Consider the following 23,061-nt stretch of genomic DNA (forward strand, 5'->3'; position numbering starts at 1 on the left):
TCTCAGTCTCCCCTTCACCTAGGCTATTCGAGTAACTTAATTGCAGCAGCGCAGTGCTTGCCTCTGCGTTCGATGCACAACTTATGGCACATTCGGGTCGCCATTGGAAATGGCGTCCGAGCAGCGCTCCCAAAGGAAATTGAGGTTAAGCCAGATGTGATCAAGGCTAAAAAGTTTCATAGCATCCAGCGTTGTCTGTAGAGCGTTGGAATTTTAATCGGAAGGTCCAGGATTCAAGTCCCTGTTCGGGCGCCACTTTCAACAATGCGATTTACAAGAGCAAAAAATATTTTGAGAAACTATTAATTGTACGAAAAATACTGATACCTGCATAAATGGGATAGGGACTGTAAGAGCTAAAAGCGAATTAAATAAAGTCAACCAAAATTCAACAACAGGAACGATAAATCTTTATGCATGACTTAATTCTTGCAAAATAGGGGAAGTGCACTCATTTAAATTTTTGAATAAAGCCATTGCGCCAATTTTGTAAATAATTTACTATTTATATTGTGCTTCGTACACATGTCATTAAGGAGCAACGCATATATAAAGAATAAACATGACGAAGAATATTCTTTGTTTCATTCTGATTGTCTGATTGTATTATTAAGATATATTATTCATCGCATCGCTCGAAATTCCCCCTCCATGAACAATTGTGGTCAGAAGAATCATACAATATACATTTTACAAAAAGCTTAAAATATTTAATTGTTTCGGATATCTTGTATTTTGTGTCTTGAATGCTGTGTTTACAACCATCTTAAATCGGCTTTTACTGTGAAGGTGCAACCAGAGCTTTCATAGAAACATATTTAACTAGAATTAAAACCCAATCCCAATCCCACGTACATACATATGTACGAGTTTGTCAGCAGATTCAGTGAAATTCAACATTACATTGGGTATCGATCTTTATTATGAGTTTTAATTTTAAACGATATAAAACGACTGACGCTACAGATTAAAATAAAATACATGCGTTTGTTATTATTAAATAATACTGGCTGAAGTCCAAATCTGAAGACGCAATCAACCTACAATAAATGGTTTATTAATGTAATTCACTGCCTGCGCTAGACACTTATGTATATGCTGCCATCAATTCGATAAACTTATTGTAAAAGTCCATGAGCCATTTTGGGGGCTTTTGAGATAAACCAAAACTAATTATAAGAATTTATTTTGTACATCTAAATTATGAATGTATGTATGTTTATGTGTATATGTGTATATATGTGTAAATGCAATTCAAAGAGCCTGTTTGCATTAGGGACGAATACGAGTAGTCTGGTCCACTAACACTGTCCATTTATGTATATTACTTTAGCTTCCTCGCAATAAAAACTCTCTCAATGGTGGTAAGACGAGAGGTATTCGCCCCTTATATAAACAGGGTTTTGAGTTCAGCCTCATTAACAGCATGTTCGGTAGAATGTGTGAAGGTGCAAAACGTTGTTTGTTATTTGTGTTTTTTTTTCGTTTGTCATTTTATGTTTTAATGTAAATGCTGTATGGACGCTACGCTTAAATGCATACATTATTAAAAACTTCATATAACATTTTTCCAGGGATCTGTGTGTGTGTGTGTGTGTTTGTATGCGTATATTTGTTCGCTCAGGTGTTATGTGTCATGTGATATGACATAAACCGGCAGTGGACAAGGAAACGGCAGTGGGAAACATGAGAGACTTAAGTTATTGGTAGCTTTAGACTAAAAAAACCCCAAGTCGGTTGGTTCCCTGGTGTACAACGTCACTTGTTTTTTGTTTTAACACAACTCTCGCATCTCTCGAAACAATACTAATCCATTGTAATTGTAATATAGCCCTTTCATAAAGTACATACATGTTTTTCATACATATGTACACACGTAATATAAAATGTATGTATGTATTAGCGTAATGTAAACAGGGCAGTTTGTTTGTTTGCTTTTTCGTTTGTCTATGTATGCATGAATGTATAAATGCACGCACTTACAGCTACTAAACTACAAAATGTACCTTAATTTGTAATATCTGTTCTTTCTCGTTTCGTTTTGTAATTCGCACATTAATGTCGTCCTATTTGTATATATGTGTGCTATTAATTATTTAAATTTTAATTATATAGTTATGCAGTGGCTTATATAGATGAACACATCGCATACGTACATATAGCACATATGTGCATATATTCATATATATAATCCTATGCATATGTGTTGTGTATTTACATCGTATTAGTATACGGGCTATATTACGATATCCAGCTGCCTCGCCTGATGTAATATCTTTTTTTGGTGGCCTACTAATGTTATACCCATATCGGATAACTGTTGAGCTGTTAACCTTGAGATCTGTACAAAAAATCAGATAAGTTCACAATCTCAGTGGCGACAATGCTGGTGACTTACCTGTTGAGCACTCACTAAATTAGCCTCTTTAAAATGCTGACTATATCTGGACATTTTAATATTTTCAAGCCATAAGTCAGTGCTTATGAATATGTTGTGCCCGCGTTGTGTATCCAAAACCTGTGTGCCATCATTCTCAGGCGAATTTCTGATTGTGAGCAGTGATTGGGGTTGCCGGGCTAAATTGTCCAAAGTGGACACAATGCTGGCAAATGTTGGACGATGTGTTCGTTGTTTTTGCCAGCAATCCAACATCAACTGGTACAACGCTTCCGGGCAATCCATTGGCGCGGGTAATCGATACCCCTTCTCTATGCTTTTTATCACATCCTAAACGACACCAACAACAGCAAATTATGTACAAATTTGTATCACTCTCTCTCTCTCTCTCTCTTTCTCTCTCATTATCTCTCTATCCCTTTCTATCCAATATTATTTTACCTGATTCGACCAGTTCCAGTACGGACGCTCTCCATATGACATAACCTCCCACAAAACGACTCCATATGACCAAACATCTGAGGCGGATGTGAATTTGCGGAATGCAATCGCTTCTGGTGCGGTCCACCGTACAGGTATTTTGCCGCCCTGCACATTATATTACATTGTATTATATAAAACATTGGGAATAATTGCCATCTTACCCGTGTTGTGTAAGCATCGCTAGCATTCTCGATTTCCCGAGATAGTCCAAAGTCGGCTATTTTGCATATTAACTGGGCATTGACGAGCACATTGCGTGCCGCCAAATCTCGATGCACGTAATTCATGTCACTCAGATATGACATGCCACTAGCGATGCCCCGCAGCATTACAATTAGCTGGATTGTTTGGAATTTGCCATCATTGACACGCAAGAAAGTATCCAAGCTGCCATTTTCCATATATTCGGTTATGATCATGACGGGATTGGAGCGCGTTACCACGCCTTGCAAATATATTACATTAGGATGATCGAACTGGCCCATTATTGAAGCTTCGGTTAAAAAGTCGCAGCGCGCTTTCTCTGAAGATCCTAAATAAATTTGAGAAAATTGTATTATCTGGCACATCAGTTTAATTGATTTGCAAATCAGTTTATACCTGGTTTTAGTGTCTTGATAGCAACATCTATGTCCTGGACAAAGTTTGGAGGGATTTTTAAGCGGCCACGGCAGACATCGCCGAATTCACCACCACCTGAACATACGAGTAATTTTAAAATTATTATTTAAGTTTTGACAGCCAATAAATGAATGAGTATTATGCATTATTATATGTATATTACCAATTATTGCTTCTATAGTTATATAATTTGCATCGATTTCGCGCGCAAACTCTCGAATTGCCTGATTTGGGTCTTCATATGTGTGGGGGTCCACATAACTGCGGCTGTTGCCAAACAATGGGGTTGTCACTGTAAACAGAGAAGGAAATATCACAGAAATTAAATCATTTTCTTATGCTTTCTTACGCTATTGTGAGTGTTTGTGTGTGTGTGGTTTTAAAAATTCTATGATATAATATGTAACAATACATATTTGTAATATCCTGCTCCTGTTTATGATAAAGGTATTTAATAATTGATAATTGTTTTAGTAAAAGTTTGTTTGTTATTGGATGTATATGTAATAATTAGTGAGTTGAAAAGCTTGACTCGAGGCTGCGGGACATGCAAAATGATTTCCTGCACCACTTAAAGGTTAAAAGTACACGCCTCCAAAAGAGAAGTAAGGAGAGCAAAACATATACAAAATATATACCATTTGAATGCAGAGTCTTGACAATTGGAGTTGTATCCATGGCATTTACTAAAAATAAATAAAATTCAAAACATAATAGCATATATATTTATAATATATATATATATAGAAATATATATTAAACAAAACAAACTTATAGCGAACAAATTTTAGATGCAGGGTATTATGTATACGTATTTAGCAATGCGTTGTTGTTGTATGTAGAAATACTGTATAGCCAGAGGCCATTTGTGTTAAATAATCCGGCATCGGGCTGAGTAAGTCGTCGCAGATCTAAGATCACACTTATTTTTTCTTTATTTTATTTATATTTTTTTTTTTTTTGGTGGGGTAGAGAACAGTAATATAATTTAATGTAACTGGCAAAAAACGAAGCATAGAAAGTTTCGATCTCCATAAATACATACTATTTTAAATAAGACGCTTGCACTTATTAAATGTGCTTCACGTCTGCCTTTTCAAGACGGATGTTATGTGTGTACCTTTGTAGATTCACAAATCACAATCAATCTAGGCACAACATTAGTGATAAACAAATGAATCAATCAATCAATGTTAATACTAATTGCATTAAAATAAAACTAAAAGCAATTGTTGCAAGTGTCGGTTTAAGCTAACTAATTAATAATTATTTAAATTGAATTTATTATTCGCATAACTTACTATATGTCACGACGAGTCCTTAAAAGAGAGAACAGTAGTTGATGGGATTGAAGGAAGGGTAAATCATGGTTAACGTTATTGGTTTTTCAAAAAATTTAACAATCTTACATATTTTACACAATTCAAATATTCAACCCAGCGAAGGCAAAGCCCCCATTTCAATTGACACGCTATATTTCGATCGTCCAATACCAAAAATATATACCTTTGCACACGAACAGTATATTATAGCCAAACCAACAAATTTCAGAGCTCCGACAAAACTCTGATAGCTAGATTTTGATTTAAACAGACGGACATGACCGCAACGCCCTTTCTTTAAAGGAGGGTCGCTCTCGATTTATGTTTCAAAGTTTTAGATATCTGTGGAATGTTGTATATTGTACCTTCGTTGCTAGCGTAGTCCATGGGCAGTGGCAAGTGATTGCTGGACTTCTTATCGAGCTCATCTTGATGCTTGGAACGCAAGAAGTAAACCGTCGTCACTATGAAAATCACCAAGAAGAAAACACCTGCCACAATCGCTCCAGCAATGAAACGCACTTGAACAGAATCATCATAAACTGTTAAAAAAAAAATAATGGACATAACAAATTAATGAAATATCTTCAAAAAAAGATGGTTCTAGTTGTCATACCAGAACTGACTGGCTGATGGGTTTGGGCATAGACAATGTTGCTGTATGAGCCAAAGCCATTGACGGTTTTGCAGCGTACTTGGAAACCGTACTCTGTGTTCTCACTTAGCCCCTCGATGTGAGCTTTTGTCTCCTTGGTGTTTAGAGCGGTTTTATTCATTGCATCCAGCTCAGGCTTAGGGAACCAACGCACTTCGTAGAGTTCTATCGGCGCATCGCTCTGCACCGGTTTGTCCCAGACAAGATCAGCATCCTTGCTGGTTATAGCCAGAACGCGTAAATTGAAAATAGTTGAGAGTATGGCTGATTCGGTTGTGAAAATAATCTCAGCATGTTCAGTCTTGATTTCGTTGAGATCAAGTTGTTGATTCTTCGTTGTTGTACTTGACACATTGCTAAATTGTACTTCGCTGTTCGTAAAAGTTTCGTTTGCATAAAGCGTCGGATCAACCAAATACGATATGCCATTGGTTGCATGCACCTGCACAGTATATGTGGTAACCGGTTCCAGATTGGTAAGCGTCAGTTTTGTTTCGTTGAAAGTGTCCGTTGAGGGATTGAACATAACATTTGAGTTGCACATGCTACAGCGAATCTTGTACACGACATCACTGCGATATTTCTCTGTCTGGCCCATGCCAAACTCATCCTTCGCCGGCGCGTTCCATGATATTATTGCACTTGTTTGATCAACAAATAATACTGTGAGATTGGTTGGAGGTCCTGGTGGCTTATAGCAAGGCATATGTCTTCCATCCCGTGGATGTCTATAGAAGCCCGGTATGCACTTGCATAATGGCGACGCTGTACTTGAAGTGCTGGAGTTCGGCGGGCATGGCACACATTTCCGAACCTCAGCTGACCTGAAGGTCCCAGCAGGACATTCTACAAATTAATAATTAATAAAAGTTTGAATAAGTTGTGTCTTGAATCCAATCAAATAAATTAATAAATCAAATAAAATATTACAAAAAATTGCAATTCCTAAACCACCTAATGGACCACAATAGGAATATTGTTTACAAATAGTTTTAAATCGTGCCTTCGATCTGAAATGAATTAAGCATTTCAAGGCTTTACTTAAATCTTTTTAATCGAAAGAGATGATTTAATCCGTAATGGTTCCACTTTTCTTCCTTTAGCTGTTTTGTAAGCCGAATAACTATTTATTTTTCGAGTTTTCAAGAATTTGTAATAAATAAAACACGATATTATCGAACAAATTGCTAAATAATTAACTTGTCCCGAATGTCTAAAAATGATAAAAGGTTGTACATAGCTAATCAAATATAGGGACATACCGGTACAGGTTTTGTTCACATAATTCGGCTCGTAGCCAACCTTGCAGCGACAGCCGCCGGTGAGGATTGTCCATTTGCCATCGCCTTTACACAGATAGGTAGGTGGTTCGTAGGGTTCCGCATTTTCAACACAAGTGCCGTTTTGTTTCTCAATAATTGTGATCTCCCTTCCCGTCGGTGTCTCGTTGAAGTGAGCAAAGTTTTCAGTTACTGCCGGGCATGTTATATAATATACTTTTACCGCCAGGACACTAATGCAAGCGCCCTGATCACGGAAGGCGAAATACACGCCTTTCTTCGTTACAGCTATGCTTTTGACTTCCGTGTTTATATCAACATCAGAGTTCTGATTGAAGCGCCCCTCGCCAGCCGCAATGCGTGCAATTAACTTATAACTGTCTGTTTGCCATGGCGGGGGCTCTCTAGTTGCTGCATCGAACTCGTAGAACAACAAACTAAATGTTTCCTTGCATGACAATGCATTTCCTGTGGGATTTTATTATTAATGTACAAAGGTATTTTTCACACTTATTAACTGAAGGTTATTACTGGCTTCGTACTTACCAGGAAACAATGAGCAGTCTCGTATAGTAAATTGAATTTCAATATAAAGTCTATTGGCTGGCCCGCGATCGATGAATGGGGACCACAACCAATTGTTTACGTTATGATAGGCGACATCGCAAACCACATAGCTGCGCCAATTAATGCCCTTAACGAAATCTGTGAACGATTCTTCCACCCACTACATAAAATAATGGAAATGGAAACGAAAATAGTAATCATTATGTAGTTTTAACTTGTCCCTTCAGCTCACAAATTAAAATTTAAAGGCTTAAATTGATGAAAAATGTATACTTACGCCTGGGGTTTGAGCTTGGGGACCGTATGGGTATCGTGTCCATTCCAGCGTGGCCTCCCGAGTTGTATCTAATAATACAACTGTAATAGACAACAAGAATGACAAGAATTGATAACACAATCAAGATACAGATCCTTCGAAAGTTTACCTTGATCGGCGCTGGCAGGTTGTAAATAACAAAAATTAATGGCGATGAGCACAATTAGGTAATGTAATAATGACTTTCTACGATTATCTGATAAGCACTGTGAAGCATTGTGTTGGGGAATGCATTCCTGAGTTCCACTGCCGCAAGAGTCTTTTCGTATTGACGTCAAAGTCCTCAACATTGGCACAGACGCAGTTTCGACCCTGCTATTTGTGTTTATGGAAGCCAATCTGTTTGTTGTGGAAGAAGTTGTTCCGTTGCTACCCCTTCTGCTCCAGCTCTGTAGCATATTGCAATGCTTTGATTGCATTTTGTGATGATTTGTGAAATGTGGGATTGACTGGATGTCTTTTTTATTTGTACCTCTCTCTCACTTGTCCTTATAACGGAAAGGGTTTTGCTTCAAATGTCTTCGTCTGAAGCACTGGGAAAGCATTGCGGGAAAGTCATGTTGATGCAGGAGAACAGAATCCCCAAAGCTGCTATTAAAAAAGAAAACATGCATTCTAAAGTTGGAGTTTATTGCACAATTCTTATACGTTACATTCGTACTATTTTAAGGATAAAAAAGACAATGAAATACGAATGATGAGTGTTAATATATAACTACAAAGTTTTTCAAGGTCGATTTTGTAAATTCTTCAGATGGGCATGGAAAACCCGATGGCGAAATATCTAAATTCTCTTAAATCGTGCTAGAGGTTAACAAAAAGTTAATATTTGACAAAAGAAAACACAAACAAACAATTATACAGGTGCTGAACCACCTGAAATAAATCGAAAATCTGTTTTATGCGGTTCAACGCACGATAAAAAAAGTGAGTTATAGAAATGAATAGATAAGTAGTAAATAAAAAAGAGTACATACATACATATGTGTATGAATAATGTCCCTCTATTCAGATATGGAATTTATGTTGTATATAATGGAGGTTGGTTATATATTGTTTAGTAGGTATAGACATATGTACATATATGCGTGGGGGTTTTAAATTTATACAGAAATATATTCGGCTTTATATACATATGTATGTATGTAGATTTATCGGGTTAAAAGAGCGTTAATCCAATTCAATGTATCTCCTACATGTTTGTATGTATGTAAGTGCGTGAGCCACCAGATAAATCGTATTGGGGATACGCTATGGCCGCTTCCTATGCCCAGCAAGCGAATGTGCTCTAACTGCATACATGTGCATACATATGTATATTGGAAGTATGTGCATATATGTAGGCACATATATCTACTTAAGAGCCAATCTCGTTCATAATTTATTTTAAATCAAAATTACTCCGAACGAGGACGCAGAAGTTTATTTGCACTCTTACACCCACACATGTAATCCACACATGTATTCGTGTATGTACATATGTATATGTATAGATACCTGCATATACAGCTGTCTGTGTTAAGATATACACATATGCCGCGACTGGGTTTTTATGTATTCCTTTATATACTCCGTTGAAATATATATTTTTTATACAACTGCATTTATTGCAGCATTATATATTTCCAGCACGTGCACCAAGGATGAACTTATTTTATTGTTTTTGCATTTTCATTTTTGTTCTCTTTCATATTCAGCTTCAGCTTGACAAATACACACAAGTACACACAAACACACAATTTTCCTGTACGCCTCAACAACAAGCCACAAATTTCAGCATCACTGAAAAGGTTGCATGCGTATATTATAATTGGTCACATCACAATCGCAAACAACTATTATTCATAGTTATTATATTTGTTGTATTGATATTATGTATTAACAATCGTGCTAGCCATTTTTAGTATAAGTAAAATGAGCAGCACAACACTCAACAAACTCGCGATAGTTTCCTAGCTCTGGCGCATGGTATTTTAATACCGGTTGCTTCTGTGGTATTTTGTTGTCTTTATATTGGAGGGTGGTTTGGATGTTTTTGCACACTGTCACTATGCAGCACTGCAGAGGTAGAGTCGGAATCAACCCTGTTAAATAGTGTATATGGGCAAAGAACTATTAAAAAATACCAAAACCGCCCATCAATTCAGAATCAGATTTTAGAACGGCATCGATACCACTACCAATCTGGGTCTAAATGAGCGATACTCACCTGAGTCTGAGTATTCAGATATTCACAACGGCTTTCTAAGCTTTTCAACTAGTTTTTCAAAACGTTTAGGGAGCGCGTTGTGAAAATGTGAATGTGCATATCGATTAGACTCTAAATTGGGAAATAAGGTTTTTGATATTGCCGCTAAAACTATATTACAGTTAAAATTTGTGATTCTGAAACTTGTGTCAAAAGTCACAGGTACGTAAATATTACTCATCACTAATGCATTAAAATCGAAGTGGCGACAGCGACTTGAAAAATCAATCGGGTGCGTTTGGTGTTCGTGTTTGAAAATTCTTACTGGAATGCTTAGTAGGTTTATTAATAGCAGTTGTTTTTTCCGGAATTTAGACATTAACGTATTAATTACTGTATCCTTGCGCCTTAAGCTAAAAACAAATTTGCATACAATAAGAAACGTGAACGTGAACGTTATTTAAACAATCTTTTAGCCATGATTTATATATACAATTAACTTAATATATGTATATACGAATTGATATATGTCGAAATGTTTATATTTGTATGTGTACCATCCATGTAGGTGTATATTTAATCGAACGAACTCATGTAAATAAAAACTAAAAAAGAAAGAAAAAACACAACAGTACGTTGAATAAGATGATAATAAAAAGCATTGGTGGAAACCAAGCACTTGGTATACACACACATATATACATACATCTCAACATCTGCATACGTACATACATAAACACATATACGTTTGTATATATATGGGCATATGCATCTTCGAAATGTAGAATTTGTTTACGTTTACGAATTTAATACGAGCTGATTTCCCGTGCTGGGCAATTTATTAGTTTGCTCGGGGTGCCTCAGTTTAAAGTTAGTAGAATTGATTTTGTATTTGCCTACCATCTGTGTGCGTGTGTCCATTGGAGTGTGCGGTTGGGGAGAAAATATTTATATACCTGTGCAGGCATTCCAGTATTAAGTCCTCGGCTTGCGCCCTCCAACGTAACGTAACCCAAACTTTTTCTCTGGGGTAACATTTTACATACATGTGTATCTAAATTTAATATTCTGCTTTTGCGCTGAAACCTGAAGTGGTCCAGTAACAACTTTTTTATTTTTTGTTTAATCGTATGTGGGGGCATTCGCATTTGCAGCAGCACGATTGGCCTTCTTCTAGTTTTCAACACAGAGATCAGGTATGTAACACTACTACAAGCACGTATTGCGTATGTATGCATTACCTTTGTTCGAGTTTTGTTCACATGTATGTAAATACATACATATGTATAGAGCTCTGGCTCTGGCTCAGAAAAGAAACTGAAACTGAGAGGCGCCAACTTCTACGATTTGTGTGGGCTAGGCTATAGTAATGTATGTGCGTGTGTATTCGTCACGAGCATCAGCATCATAAAGTGTCTACATACATACCAACATACGTACCTACATATGTACATATGTATATCTGGCTAAAAGGCGTATACTATTACTTAAAAGCTAATTTCAAATAACAACTTTCCTTTCCGTGCACGTTACGACTTTGCAATGATATAGTATCTATGTAATTATCTTGAGGAATGTAAATTTGCGTGTTTACTTGCAAATCGGTTCGCTTCGATTTCAATATATGTACATACATACATGTGTATGTACATAGATTATATACAATGTATTTACATATATGAGTTGTATTTTCAGAAATGGATCACAGTATATAAATAAGTACATGCATAAAACAATCTCACTGGCGATCCGAATGCATGAATTTATTTGCTTTGTTTTTGAAAGAATGAATTTGTTGTTGTTGTATGAATCCAGCAAAGCCATCAAGACTTTTGATTGGCGGGCTTATCAATCTTTGGAATAACCTTTGATACTTATTATTATGCTTTCAAAATCAAATGGAAAATACAATTTTAATCGCGTTACACTCCTGCATTATAGACAACGAAATTACTAAAGCCCTGTTGAAAACCAAGAATAGAATAGCTTGGTGCTGATAAGAAAGACCCGTATATGTACACATATACAAAAAAACATTCATATATACAATCATATATACATTCATATATGTGTGTACATATATAAGTATACATATATACATTTTTCAAATTTTATAAATTTGTTTTCAGAAAGCGCACCCATCATTTCGACAACAACGGTAGATGTTATTCCTCTTGATGCTGAAGTAATGAGCATCTAATTTAAACGCTGAGGAATACGATAGACCAATTTAAAGTCATGCCACTGTTTGGCAAAAAAGATTCAGGCAAAAAGTCCAAAACGAAGGACATGAAGGACCTTAAAGAGTTAAACAAACAAGTGTCAATCGAAGAGAAATACAATCTTCATGGTCTTCTGGGCACGTAAGTATAGTCCCGCCCTCGTCTACCGTTATTTTTAAATCTAATTGGAATCTTGCGTTACCCGTTTGTTTTTAAATCTTTCCCTCTTTCTTTTCTCTCACCCTCTATCTCTCTCTCTCTCTCTCTCTCTCTCTTTTCCTCTCTATTTAATAATAATAGAGGCGCCTTTTCTGAGGTACGCTTGGCCGAGAGCAAAGATTCGCCGGGTGAACATTATGCGGTTAAAATTATTGACAAAAAAGCTCTAAAGGGCAAAGAGGAATCATTAGAAAATGAAATACGGGTATTGAGAAGGTAAGTAAAATTTTAAATGCCACAACTAGTCCCTTCCTGTGCAATAGAATGTGTAATCTTTTATGTGTACACTAGTGTATTCTTCAATAATTAATTTGAATGGTTGATTTGCAGGTATTTGTAGATCCGCTACACAGTCTAGATACAGCATTTATTAAGATGAAAAGGCCAACGCCTGTTTAACAAACAATCGCTCAATTGTTCGTGCAAAACAAATCACGATTTTGGTATTCAATGCAACCATTCCTATGCCGCTTAATACTTGAATGGTGTTGAATGCACTGAGACACAATTTTATTGACAACATATGCGATATATGTATTAAATATGTGTATGTATATTAAATAATAGGTTCTAGTTAGTAGTTCCCGCTGTTTACTCTAAAAACAATAGAAACAAGAATATACTAATTTGAAATGCACATGTATGTACATATATGTATGTATGCAGCTTCTTAATTCAGCAGAAACTGTTAAAGACTGAATTTACTCGATACAAATCTTGGGCTAGAAATCGTAAATCGATCTTATCGATCCTTGGTTAGTCTTCCACTCTGTAGCTCTTAACCTTGGTGATCGTTAGCCAAAAATATAGACATATAAATTTTTTTTTTACAATTTCAAATAGTTTTTTTTTCAGGCATGTTGATCAATTGAGAAACGTGACATGAGCTTAAATGTTAAATAAAGGAAACAGAATTACATTCCACCGAATCGTGTCTTTAGTGTATGAACAAAAATGATTACTAGTAATTTCACTTTCCATGTAATTCGTGTCAATTTTGATTTAAATGCCTTAGTTAAATGTGATTCGGAGCCACTTACCAATATTTTCTCACGTTTTCTTTTGCGTTTGCATATTTGCAGTTGCATTTGAGTTTGCATGCCGATACTCGTATTACTAAATACTTACATAGGACACACTCCTAGCACACGACCGCAACACGAACATGTCCAATTCTAACTCCGATTCCAACTCCGATTCCGATTCCAATTCCGACTCCAATTCCGATTCCAATTCCAAGTCAAACTGCATTTGTTTGTCTCTATGGCAATGCCCCCCTATCTGTTCACCATCTAAAAATCTGATCTGTTTGGTTTTTGTTTCATTTTTAAAACTTTTTCTTCTTTTAATTTGCTTTCTTTCTATGTAGGTTCAGTGCAAATCATTTCGATGCCAACAGTCCTAATGGAACGCGGTGAGTGTTGACCCCGATCCCACTCGAATATGAAAGAGTAGTCAACGATTCCCAATTAATTCCCGAAATTCCATACATACGTGTATGAACAATTTGGTGGATATATATATTTATACATATAACTGATTAATAATGAGGATATGTTCGTTAGATGATTCAGAGACCCCCTTGACTTGCGGTTAACCGCTCCCTAATATTTCGTTTCTGATTCGATAATAATGTGTGATTCTAGCGTATCGGTTTTGAGGTTGGACCCTATATTTAAATGAAATCAAATAAATTTACCATTTACCATTCTCCTATCTTGCTCATGCTCTCACATTTTCCGCAAATCTACTTGCAGGCTGACTCATCCAAATATAGTCCAGCTGCTGGAGACTTATGAGGACAAGTCCAAGGTGTATCTAGTCATGGAGTTGTATGTTTCCCATTTTTTTTTTTTGCAAAACCCATTCCAAATTTTTGACTCACTTATTTGCAATCTATTTGTATTTAATATACAGGGTGACCGGTGGAGAGCTGTTCGATCGTATAGTGGAGAAGGGTTCATATACAGAAAAGGATGCATCCCATTTGATAAGGCAAATTCTCGAGGCTGTTGATTATATGCACGAGCAGGGCGTTGTGCATAGAGATCTGAAGGTAAGCCCTAAAAGATGGGAGAAGAAGGCGAAATCGAAATATCGTAAACTATCCGAAACGTTGTGTTCTTCACAGCCCGAAAACTTATTGTACTACAGTCCCGATGATGATAGTAAAATTATGATAAGTGATTTCGGCCTTTCAAAAATGGAGGACTCTGGCATAATGGCCACAGCCTGTGGCACACCGGGGTATGTGGCTCCCGAGGTACTGGCCCAAAAACCATACGGCAAGGCCGTTGATGTTTGGAGCATAGGCGTAATATCATATATCCTATTGTGTGGTTATCCGCCATTCTACGATGAAAATGATGCCAATTTGTTTGCGCAAATCTTAAAGGGTAAGTGAATATTTTAGACCGGCGCCTCTCAAACCTATTTCATACTTGATTCTATGCTCCTATAGGTGAATTTGAATTCGATTCTCCGTATTGGGACGAAATAAGCGACTCAGCCAAACACTTTATAAAGAACATGATGTGCGTTACCGTCGAGAAGCGTTACACATGCAAACAGGCATTGGCGCATCCCTGGTGAGATATTTTTGGACATTTGTAAGTTTTTACAATTCAATTTAATTTCTATTATCCGTAGGATTTCCGGAAATGAGGCCAGCAGCAAGAACATTCATGGAACTGTTTCTGAGCAGCTGAAGAAGAACTTTGCCAAGTCGCGCTGGAAGGTTTGTGTATATGGAAAATGCATTCTATATATGTACATGCATATACATATATGATTCTATACGATTTTTTTTTTATTTGTAGCAAGCGTATTATGCGGCCACAGTAATCCGTCAAATGCAGCGCATGGCGTTGAGCAGCAATAGTAATGCTGCACTGGATGCGGCAACAGGAACAGCAACTTCGACTTCCACACTCTCCACAACGTCGACCACCAACACCAATACGAGCACCAACATCACCACCACTTCCAGCACGGCTACTGGTAATGGGAATAGTGCTGGGGATGAGCAGGGATCTGGGAATGTCAGTGGCAGTAGTAGCCGTGCCAGTGTTTTTCAAGATAGCACACAAAGAACAATAGCACAATAGCTTGGTTATTAATCTTAATATGTAAGACAGTCCATGACAAGCACAGCAATAACAACAAAATGCACAAAAACATCAACAAAAACGAACAACTATCGTATCACCAAAGAATATCGCCAAATTGCAATTGGTAGTGACAATGCGAACTAAGTTATTTATTACAAACATACGTACTCACACAAATTAGCTCGATCGGTAGTTAAAGACGGGCTTTTATTAAATCTATCTATCTCTCTTTCTCTCCCTACCTATCTATCTATCTATCTCTCCTAACAACAATGTATCGAATCTGATTTGTTATTTTGTAACATTCTTCTCCTTCAAGAAATTTCATTTTGTTCGTTTTGTTTGAATAGATCGATTCAAGTCTAGACGAACAAAATGGAGCAGAACCGAAAAAAGTCCCTTCAAGGGCGGATCTGACAAATTAGCTAGCTTTCGCGTTTAATATTCTAAATGAGGGGTTTCTATTCAAAAAATAGGTTAATTTGAGTTGATGGAAAATCAAATATTAATATTAAAAGCATAAAGAATAGGTTAAGACGTCGCACTGGTAAGGTGTAGCAGTCATAAGTCTAAGATACATATTGTCCAGATATCTATTTGTATCTTGGCATAAAGGCCTTTCAAATTAATGCACAAGCGAGTAGAATCCCAAGCCTAAGTGTTTTTCGGGGGGGTCGGATCTATAAAAAACAACAAAATTATTTAAAAAATACAGAAAATTAAACAAAAACAAAATCGGGCATAAGCATTTTTCCGGCATCACTTAGAATTGATAAAATGTCCATGTCTTGTACTTATTGAATAAACTATCTAAACAACTTGGCAGAATCTTCTTAAGCATATTTAAATATGTATGTATGTAATGCACATCTGTTTGTACTTAAACTGAGAGTCATTGTCATTGAACGTTTATTTTGGATGCATTTATTCAGTGATATCATACATATATACATGTATTTGCATTAGCCACGCACAGATTAACAAGTAATACCAATATTAATTAGATAGGAGGTGGTTCATTAAAAATGCGCTCCACTGCACATTTTAATTGCCCTTGGCTGAAAAAATAAACAAAACAAAATAATAATTAAACAAAAAACCAAAACTGTCGAATGCATTGCTTGGCCCTTGAGGCCACCCTACACACGCATATATGTATATGATTTGAACGCGGCGGTTTCAGGTGTGTGATGTAATAAAACAAAAAAAAAAATATGATAATGATAAATAAAACCGTTTGCCGCAATATCAATGCTATGCTAAGTATCAGAACTTGTTAATAAGTATCCAAAAAATACTTGCAAAATTTGTTTCCCGATTATAATATAACTAAATACCTAAGCCATTTCTTGTTATTATTTTTTCTATAAGTCTATACATATACAAATTCTTAAACAAAACAAAACCAAACGAAAGAACACAAAAACTGGTGTGCACAATTGTGTAAAAAATATGGGCGAATCAATCAAGAAAAGAAAACAAACTCAAAATAGATGGTCAGCACATTTTGGGTCTAAAATTTCACAATTTTCAACTATACATACATACACGTACTTACATAGAGTATGTATTGTACAGATAATATAACAATTGCTTGATTTTTTCCATATTTAACATTTTATTAAATAATACTTTACAGTTACAGTTAAGTAAACTTAAAATTACAATCCAAATATAAAATTTATAACCTTGGATGCATTTGCTTACGAATGTAATTGCGTTCCACAATGAAACGAGTACTAATCAATATGTAATGTGTGAAAGAGTGTGTGTTTTACTTTTACTTCTTCTTGTTACGCTTGCGCTTTTTATCGGATCCATGGACTCGCTTTCTGGTGATGCAGACACGACAGAACCAATCCTCGTTGTCCTTGGGCTCCACAAATATGCCAACGCAGACCCTGAATAAGAAATATATTGCCGTTTCATATTTCGCATACATACTAATAAAAGCAATCAGACGTATTTGTGGATAGAATAGGACTAGCTTTTTCTAATAATAATTATGCCAAAACTGTACATTTTGGACACATCGATTTTGAAAATAAAAGCCAACAAAAATGTGAAATTCGCCTTTTTCGATCGGAACCAGATCAGATCAGACCAGTTCTATTCGATCTATATATGTATATAATTGGTTAAGAATACATACCAATGATACCACGCATCGCAGCCATCACAACCAATCATTGCCGAGCCATCGTCCACCTTGCCGCATGCTGGGCATATCCAAATGCGATTACCTTCAGCATCTACATAGGATGATGGGCGGTTTGATTTAGCAATTTGTGTTTGAAGTACCTGTGGGGTACCATCGATTTTTGGCGGCGAAACAGCCATGCTAGTACTACTACCGGGTGGTCCAGCAGCAGATCCGAGTGCGCCGCTAGGCATCGGCTTGGGTGGTGGCAACAGTTGATGAGGTAGCAGGACGGAGCTCGCTGGCATCGTTTGGGTGCTCGGATTGATTGGGATGGTGCTGGAGACGCCAGTGCAGAGTGAGGCAGCTGTGGCTAGTGAGAGGCCAAGTGGTTGCTGATTGGTTTCACCTGAAAACAAGCTCGTTAGGAAAGAATGTCAACACTACTTCACATTGCATTTTTGCTTCCTACTTTGTTTGGGCTTTGGAGGCCCAGTGACAAGAGGTGAGAAACGTGCTAGCTCTGGGGATTGGTCTCGTTTGCTTGGAACTGCGGTCGCATGGCTGCTTGTCTCTTGTGGTTCTTCAATCGGCAGCGGTGTGGATTTACGATCTAGTTTTAAAGTCAGCTTCGGGACCTGATTGGGTGATAGCTCCATCTTGGGTGAAATGTGTCCCGTCGCTAAAGGCTCGGGACCAACAAAGGAGGGCGGTTCGACGCTGATGGGTTCAAACAGAGGTATTGCTTCAAGCGCACCGATAGGTGGTTCTTGTGGTTTCATCATAACCATTGCATCACCTACGCCCTGAAATTATACGAGATTAGGTACTTTGAATACCGACAACAAAAAAGAATACAAAGAAATCTAGCTAACAAGTTAACTGCCAATATGTTATTGTACTTGTATATATCCCTCACTGCCTACCAAGTTTACCACCACAAAACACTTCACGTTTGGCTATTCATGATTTTCAATTCTCGATCTGTTCTCATAATCTCAATCTGTTTTTATAAACCAAAAAGCCCACCAAGAAGGTTTTTTTTTCTTTCTTTTTTTTTCTTATTGTAATGCTAGTCCATCATTCCATCTGAGTGTTAAAGGATTTGATGCTAACACAAATATACCCTTTTACTTCTTTTTAGCGAATAGTATAAATATTGTTAGAAAAAAAAGAAACCAATTGATTGTTATTAGTGGAATAAGACTCAAAGCAGTCGATTTAAAATAAAATTGAACGAAAACATTCTGTATTTAATACTTTACTTTCTTATTGTACGAGAATTATTTATTAACTTTCTTACAAAGATAAATAGCTACCTACCTGTTTTATTTTCTTTTTATCCTTCTTCGGTTTCTTATCTAGAGCTTTGATTTTGTCACTCTTATGAAGATGCTTTTCTTCGCTGCGTTCTTTATTCTTAGACTTATCTTTCTTGTCTTTCTTCTTCTTAATTTTTCCGTCCTTGCCCTCCTTTGGCTTTTTGAGTTTCTTGTGTTCCTTGTTCCGACTTTTCATTAGGTCTAGACTCATAACATTGGTTGGCGTAATTGTGACATCGTCATAGTTTCCCGATCTCTCATAATTGGGCATCATGCCAGACTGATCAACCGAGATGTTGGTCACTTGAGTAGAGGTTGGAAGAGTTATGGAGCCAGAGGTTGCGCCAGCCGCCAAACTTGTAGCTGGTACTGTTCTTGAAGAATACGCCAACCCACTATCCTCACGCGACAAAGGAATTAGATCGGCGCCTCCAGCTAGACAAAATTTATCGCTGCCACCCATGAAATTTAGGTCAAAAGGGGTATTAGAACTAGAGGGGATACTGGCTTCCTGCTGATTTAGTTTGAGTGAAGTCGTCTGTTTAGCCTGCTTCTTGATCTTTTTGGCTTCTGGAATTGGAGATGGAAGTGGAGTCAATGTATGATGCACATCGGCAACTTGGGGCGGTCCGTATGGAAGATTTGGTGGCTGAATTAAGTTTGATTTTGTGTTGTGTGTATGTGCGAAAGAAAAGTTTGTTGGCGATGGTTTTGGAGGCGGTTGCTTTTTAACAGCATTTGATTCATCCGAATCGTCGGACACTTCAATTGGATCACCCAGATTGCCTGTGCCAGATGGTGTTGACAGCATAGCTTTCGGCTTAGTTTCCTCAAAGAAACGAAGAGTGTTCGATTGCGACGATCCGGATATGGACGCTGAGGAGTCAAATTCCGACATCGGTGTTGATACGATTTGATTATCTCCAATGATGCGTTTCATGTAACCAGGAATCAGAGGTGCGACATTGCAAAAGCTTCGCTCTGGTTGTGACTCCGGGAGTGGAGCTTTCATCAAGTTAGGCAGCTTGGTTTCTGAAAGTAATGCAAATTTTAAATATGAATAAATTTGACCTTTACAAGGACTTGTTCGCCGTAAAATTTTGATTATATGACAGAAAAACGAACTTTAAAAAACGTGTGTAATTATTAACCGCGATTTTTAAGCACGACACTTACCAGGCGGTTCGATGTTAGTTCGTGAAACGTTATTTGCACTTCCGGGGGATGCCATAAATTGTGGTAAAAGCATGTTTGGTCCGAAACTGTTGAGACCTGGAGTCGGAAAGAGTCCAGGGCCCGACGGTATTAGGCCTGGTCTTGGCGGAAAGGACAGCAAAGGCATGGGCAACAAAGGGATGGGCTGCATGGGTATCAGTGTATCGGAGATACCAATATTGTGGTCTCTACTAACGATTGGTGACAAAATATTTGGATTTCGTTTCTTAGTATTGCCGGGAGATTTAGCAGAATTCGCAGCTTTGCTTGGTGGTATAAGTGTGATATTATCTGTAACATGGTTTACGACCGGCGGCATTTTCTTGTTTACTGCATCTGCTGGGATAGCTTCCATGGGGAAACTTTCATCCGTTTTTAAACCAAGAGGATTATATTTTGATTTGTACTTTTTCCGTTCTTTTTTCTCTTTTGTTTTGGGTTTCAAAGTTTCCTGATTGGGTACTGGGGCCAACGGGGGGTTACTCGGTAAGAATTGCGCCGGTTCACCAACTTGGAATTCGTCAATGTTGCTTAAGTTTAATGGCTCCATGGGCGTCAATTCCGGGATCAGTTGGGCTTCATTCATTTGAATAACGCCTTGTTCAAACGGTATTGCATTCATCTTATTGTATCTGACTTTCTTTGCTGGTTGCATAGGTGAACCCAAAGCATCGGTAGTTAAGAGTTTTGCCTGATTTCTGCTGCCTGGTTTTCGACCACGTTTCTTGGGCTTTGAGAGATCTGTGGCCATCATGTTGGGTTGTCGCAAGTGAGGTATAGAATTTGGCGTCACAGATACAAATCCGCCCACGTTAGGAATAGGTAATGCAGGTGCTGGTGTTATGGTGGTGCCAGATGGCAGATTTATTAACGGTGTTCCATTAAAATTGTTGCCAAAGATATTCGTAGATAGACCCATAGGAAGAGTGGGAGAGAGAGCCGCTTTGACTTTGGCCTTCGACAGCTTCTTAAAAATATTTAGCTTATTGCGATCTGGTTCGCTGGGAAGTTTTATTTCCGGCGGCATTGCCCCTTCATCTGTTTGGCATGCTTCTCTTGCTAACGCTGCAGCAACCATATCTTTGCTTTCTACCTGTGTTTTCGGAATTTGTGTTGCCATTGGCTGCATAGTGTTGTCAGTGTTTCCAAAAACAATCGGTGGTTTGTTCGCCGCTATATCTTCTGATGAAATGTGATGCATTATACCTGGAAGGTGCCCATAGAAGGGCAACGGTGTGGATAATGTAGGTTGCTGCTGCATTTGTAGATTCTGTCCCTTCAATTGCTTTATCATTTCCTTTTCCTGATGCATTTGCTTCTTTCTCACTTGCTGTAAATGCTCCTTCCTTAGTTGCTTAAGTCGCTGTTTGGCCTGCTTATCTCCTAGAGTCGACAATTTTTGCAGTTGAGGTATCTCCCGAAATGCGGCCTTTGGTTTTTGAGGATTGCCGCTGGGGTCCATTGTATCTTTTGATTTAGACAGCTTTAATGCTTTTTTCAAAGCCTTTTTTTGAGCTTTCTCTAGAGCTTTGTTGTTTGCAGATTGCTCTAATGGCCAAGGAATGCGTGGGAGAGGCCGTTTTTTGTTTTTCTTCTTAAGTTTTATGTCTGCCACCATTGGCTTAACTTCTGCAATTGGGGTTACAGTTGGCTCCTTTTTATCGACATTTGTTGCCCCTTCGGTGGGCACACCATGTGTTTCGGTAGGCATGGGCTGCATTGAAATTACATCTTTTGAAATTGTTGAATCAATGGGTGTATCATTTCCAATAGAATTGATGGTTTGTAGTGGTGGCGGTGGTGGCGATGGAGGTGGTACATCCAGACCTTTGAATTTGTCTGCAATGGACATCAGATTATTGTGCGTGTGATTAGTAACAGAAATATGTTCAGATTTTATTGCCAATGCTTACCAATAATATCAGGTACAAAGGCACTAGGCAGCTTTCCTTCGATTGCTGGTGAAATATATCCTCCTGTTGTCATTACTACACTACTGATTTCACGTGTAGCACCTCCCTCCACATCCAAGTTACGTGCAGATGGGTGAAGCGGCATGCCTGCGTCGACAGAATTACTCCATGGAGTTGCGTTTGTTGATGGAATGTCAGCATTTGGCTCTTGTGATGGAAATAATTGGGACGATGGGAAGGGAGACGGACTACTGATACTTTTGCTGCCATTTGGTAAGGTTACCTCCCCTCCTGCTTCTAGTGCAGATGCCGGCACCATGTCACCCTGCTCCAATTGATTGCCACTGCAACCAGCCGACGAATGCCCAGATGAAGTTGGCTCTGTTGGAAGCATGGGTGGTAAATGCTCATATATGTGTACGGGTCGTGTCAGTGTTTCCGAACTGCCCGGCTTGAGGAAATTCATATTTGAGTTTCTCTTTACCGGAAACTGTGGGATCTCCTGTGCAAATTGCACCGGTTCGACATTGCCTATGTAGTCTAGCAGATCTGGGATATTGATGTTCAGACTCTTTAAGCTGAGATGTGTATCCTTCAGGTTTGGTTCAATGCGATTCGCTGTCGTGAAAATAAAAAGTCAGTTACGAAAACAGGAACATGCATTATCATATATGTATTTATGTATATATATATGCATGTATGTACGTGTTTATTCGCGCCTGATATGCATGTACATGTATATGTACATATGTACGCATATATTGATTAACGTAGATATGTACATACATATCAACGCAAATGTGCATGTACACACAGGTACATACATACACGCAAATGTACGAGCTGTACATGTTAAAGACTTAAGCGTAAGCAAGCACTTACCATGCTCCGTCTGGCTATGCAGGTCACGGGCGAACTCTTGTAAAAATTTGTGTAAAACATCTTGCAATAGCTCTAAGGGCGCAGTTTGGGCGCTACTGTAGCCAATAGTTTGTGATATTTGAGCAACAGCGATGCGTAACAGATCCGCACAATATTTATCTGTCATTTTCTTGTGTTTATATATCTCTGTTCCAGAACACAATGTCGA

At 37.8% G+C, this 23,061-nt stretch overlaps 3 protein-coding genes across 9 annotated transcripts; 1 reads left to right on the top strand and 2 right to left on the bottom strand.

The window, feature by feature from the left end:
* Window positions 1-912: 912 nt before the first annotated feature.
* LOC115627740 (ephrin type-B receptor 1-B) lies at window positions 913-9,563 on the bottom strand. Of its 5 annotated transcripts, none has more exons than XM_030523512.1 (15): window positions 9,140-9,563; window positions 7,752-8,230; window positions 7,604-7,683; window positions 7,306-7,486; window positions 6,742-7,227; window positions 5,441-6,325; window positions 5,190-5,366; window positions 4,804-4,821; window positions 4,141-4,188; window positions 3,666-3,794; window positions 3,482-3,577; window positions 3,043-3,413; window positions 2,840-2,986; window positions 2,399-2,728; window positions 913-2,341 (listed from the first exon to the last, which is right to left on the bottom strand). In XM_030523512.1, the coding sequence occupies exons 2-15, from the start codon at window positions 8,059-8,061 to the stop codon at window positions 2,237-2,239; spliced, it is 3,363 nt and encodes a 1,120-aa protein (XP_030379372.1). In that variant the 5' UTR covers window positions 8,062-8,230; window positions 9,140-9,563; the 3' UTR covers window positions 913-2,236. The 5 variants fall into 5 exon arrangements, with proteins under 5 accessions (XP_030379372.1, XP_030379370.1, XP_030379373.1 ...); XM_030523510.1 differs by having other exon boundaries at window positions 7,752-8,233; XM_030523513.1 differs by lacking the exon at window positions 4,804-4,821 and having other exon boundaries at window positions 7,752-8,233; window positions 9,140-9,562.
* Window positions 9,564-10,031: 468 nt separating this feature from the next.
* LOC115628024 (calcium/calmodulin-dependent protein kinase type 1) lies at window positions 10,032-17,109 on the top strand. 3 transcript variants are annotated; one of them, XM_030523958.1, is made up of 10 exons: window positions 10,032-10,052; window positions 11,960-12,193; window positions 12,353-12,487; window positions 13,641-13,685; window positions 14,029-14,103; window positions 14,189-14,327; window positions 14,403-14,667; window positions 14,733-14,859; window positions 14,921-15,008; window positions 15,091-17,109. In XM_030523958.1, exons 2-10 carry the CDS (start codon window positions 12,069-12,071, stop codon window positions 15,376-15,378), a joined length of 1,287 nt encoding a protein of 428 aa, XP_030379818.1. In that variant the 5' UTR covers window positions 10,032-10,052; window positions 11,960-12,068; the 3' UTR covers window positions 15,379-17,109. The 3 variants fall into 3 exon arrangements, with proteins under 3 accessions (XP_030379818.1, XP_030379817.1, XP_030379819.1); XM_030523957.1 differs by lacking the exon at window positions 10,032-10,052 and adding an exon at window positions 10,814-11,026; XM_030523959.1 differs by lacking the exons at window positions 10,032-10,052; window positions 13,641-13,685 and adding an exon at window positions 10,820-11,026.
* A 12-nt stretch (window positions 17,110-17,121) lies between these two features.
* Window positions 17,122-23,026, bottom strand: LOC115628023 (transcription initiation factor TFIID subunit 3). Its single transcript, XM_030523956.1, has 7 exons — window positions 22,854-23,026; window positions 21,972-22,589; window positions 20,020-21,897; window positions 18,845-19,875; window positions 17,994-18,327; window positions 17,534-17,930; window positions 17,122-17,282 (listed from the first exon to the last, which is right to left on the bottom strand). Exons 1-7 carry the CDS (start codon window positions 23,017-23,019, stop codon window positions 17,162-17,164), a joined length of 4,545 nt encoding a protein of 1,514 aa, XP_030379816.1. The 5' UTR covers window positions 23,020-23,026; the 3' UTR covers window positions 17,122-17,161.
* Between the last annotated feature and the right edge of the window lie 35 nt (window positions 23,027-23,061).

Source organism: Scaptodrosophila lebanonensis, unplaced genomic scaffold, assembly GCF_003285725.1.
Source record: "Scaptodrosophila lebanonensis strain 11010-0011.00,11010-0021.00 unplaced genomic scaffold, SlebRS2 tig00000098-arrow-pilon, whole genome shotgun sequence".
NCBI classification, from domain to species: Eukaryota; Metazoa; Arthropoda; class Insecta; order Diptera; family Drosophilidae; genus Scaptodrosophila; species Scaptodrosophila lebanonensis.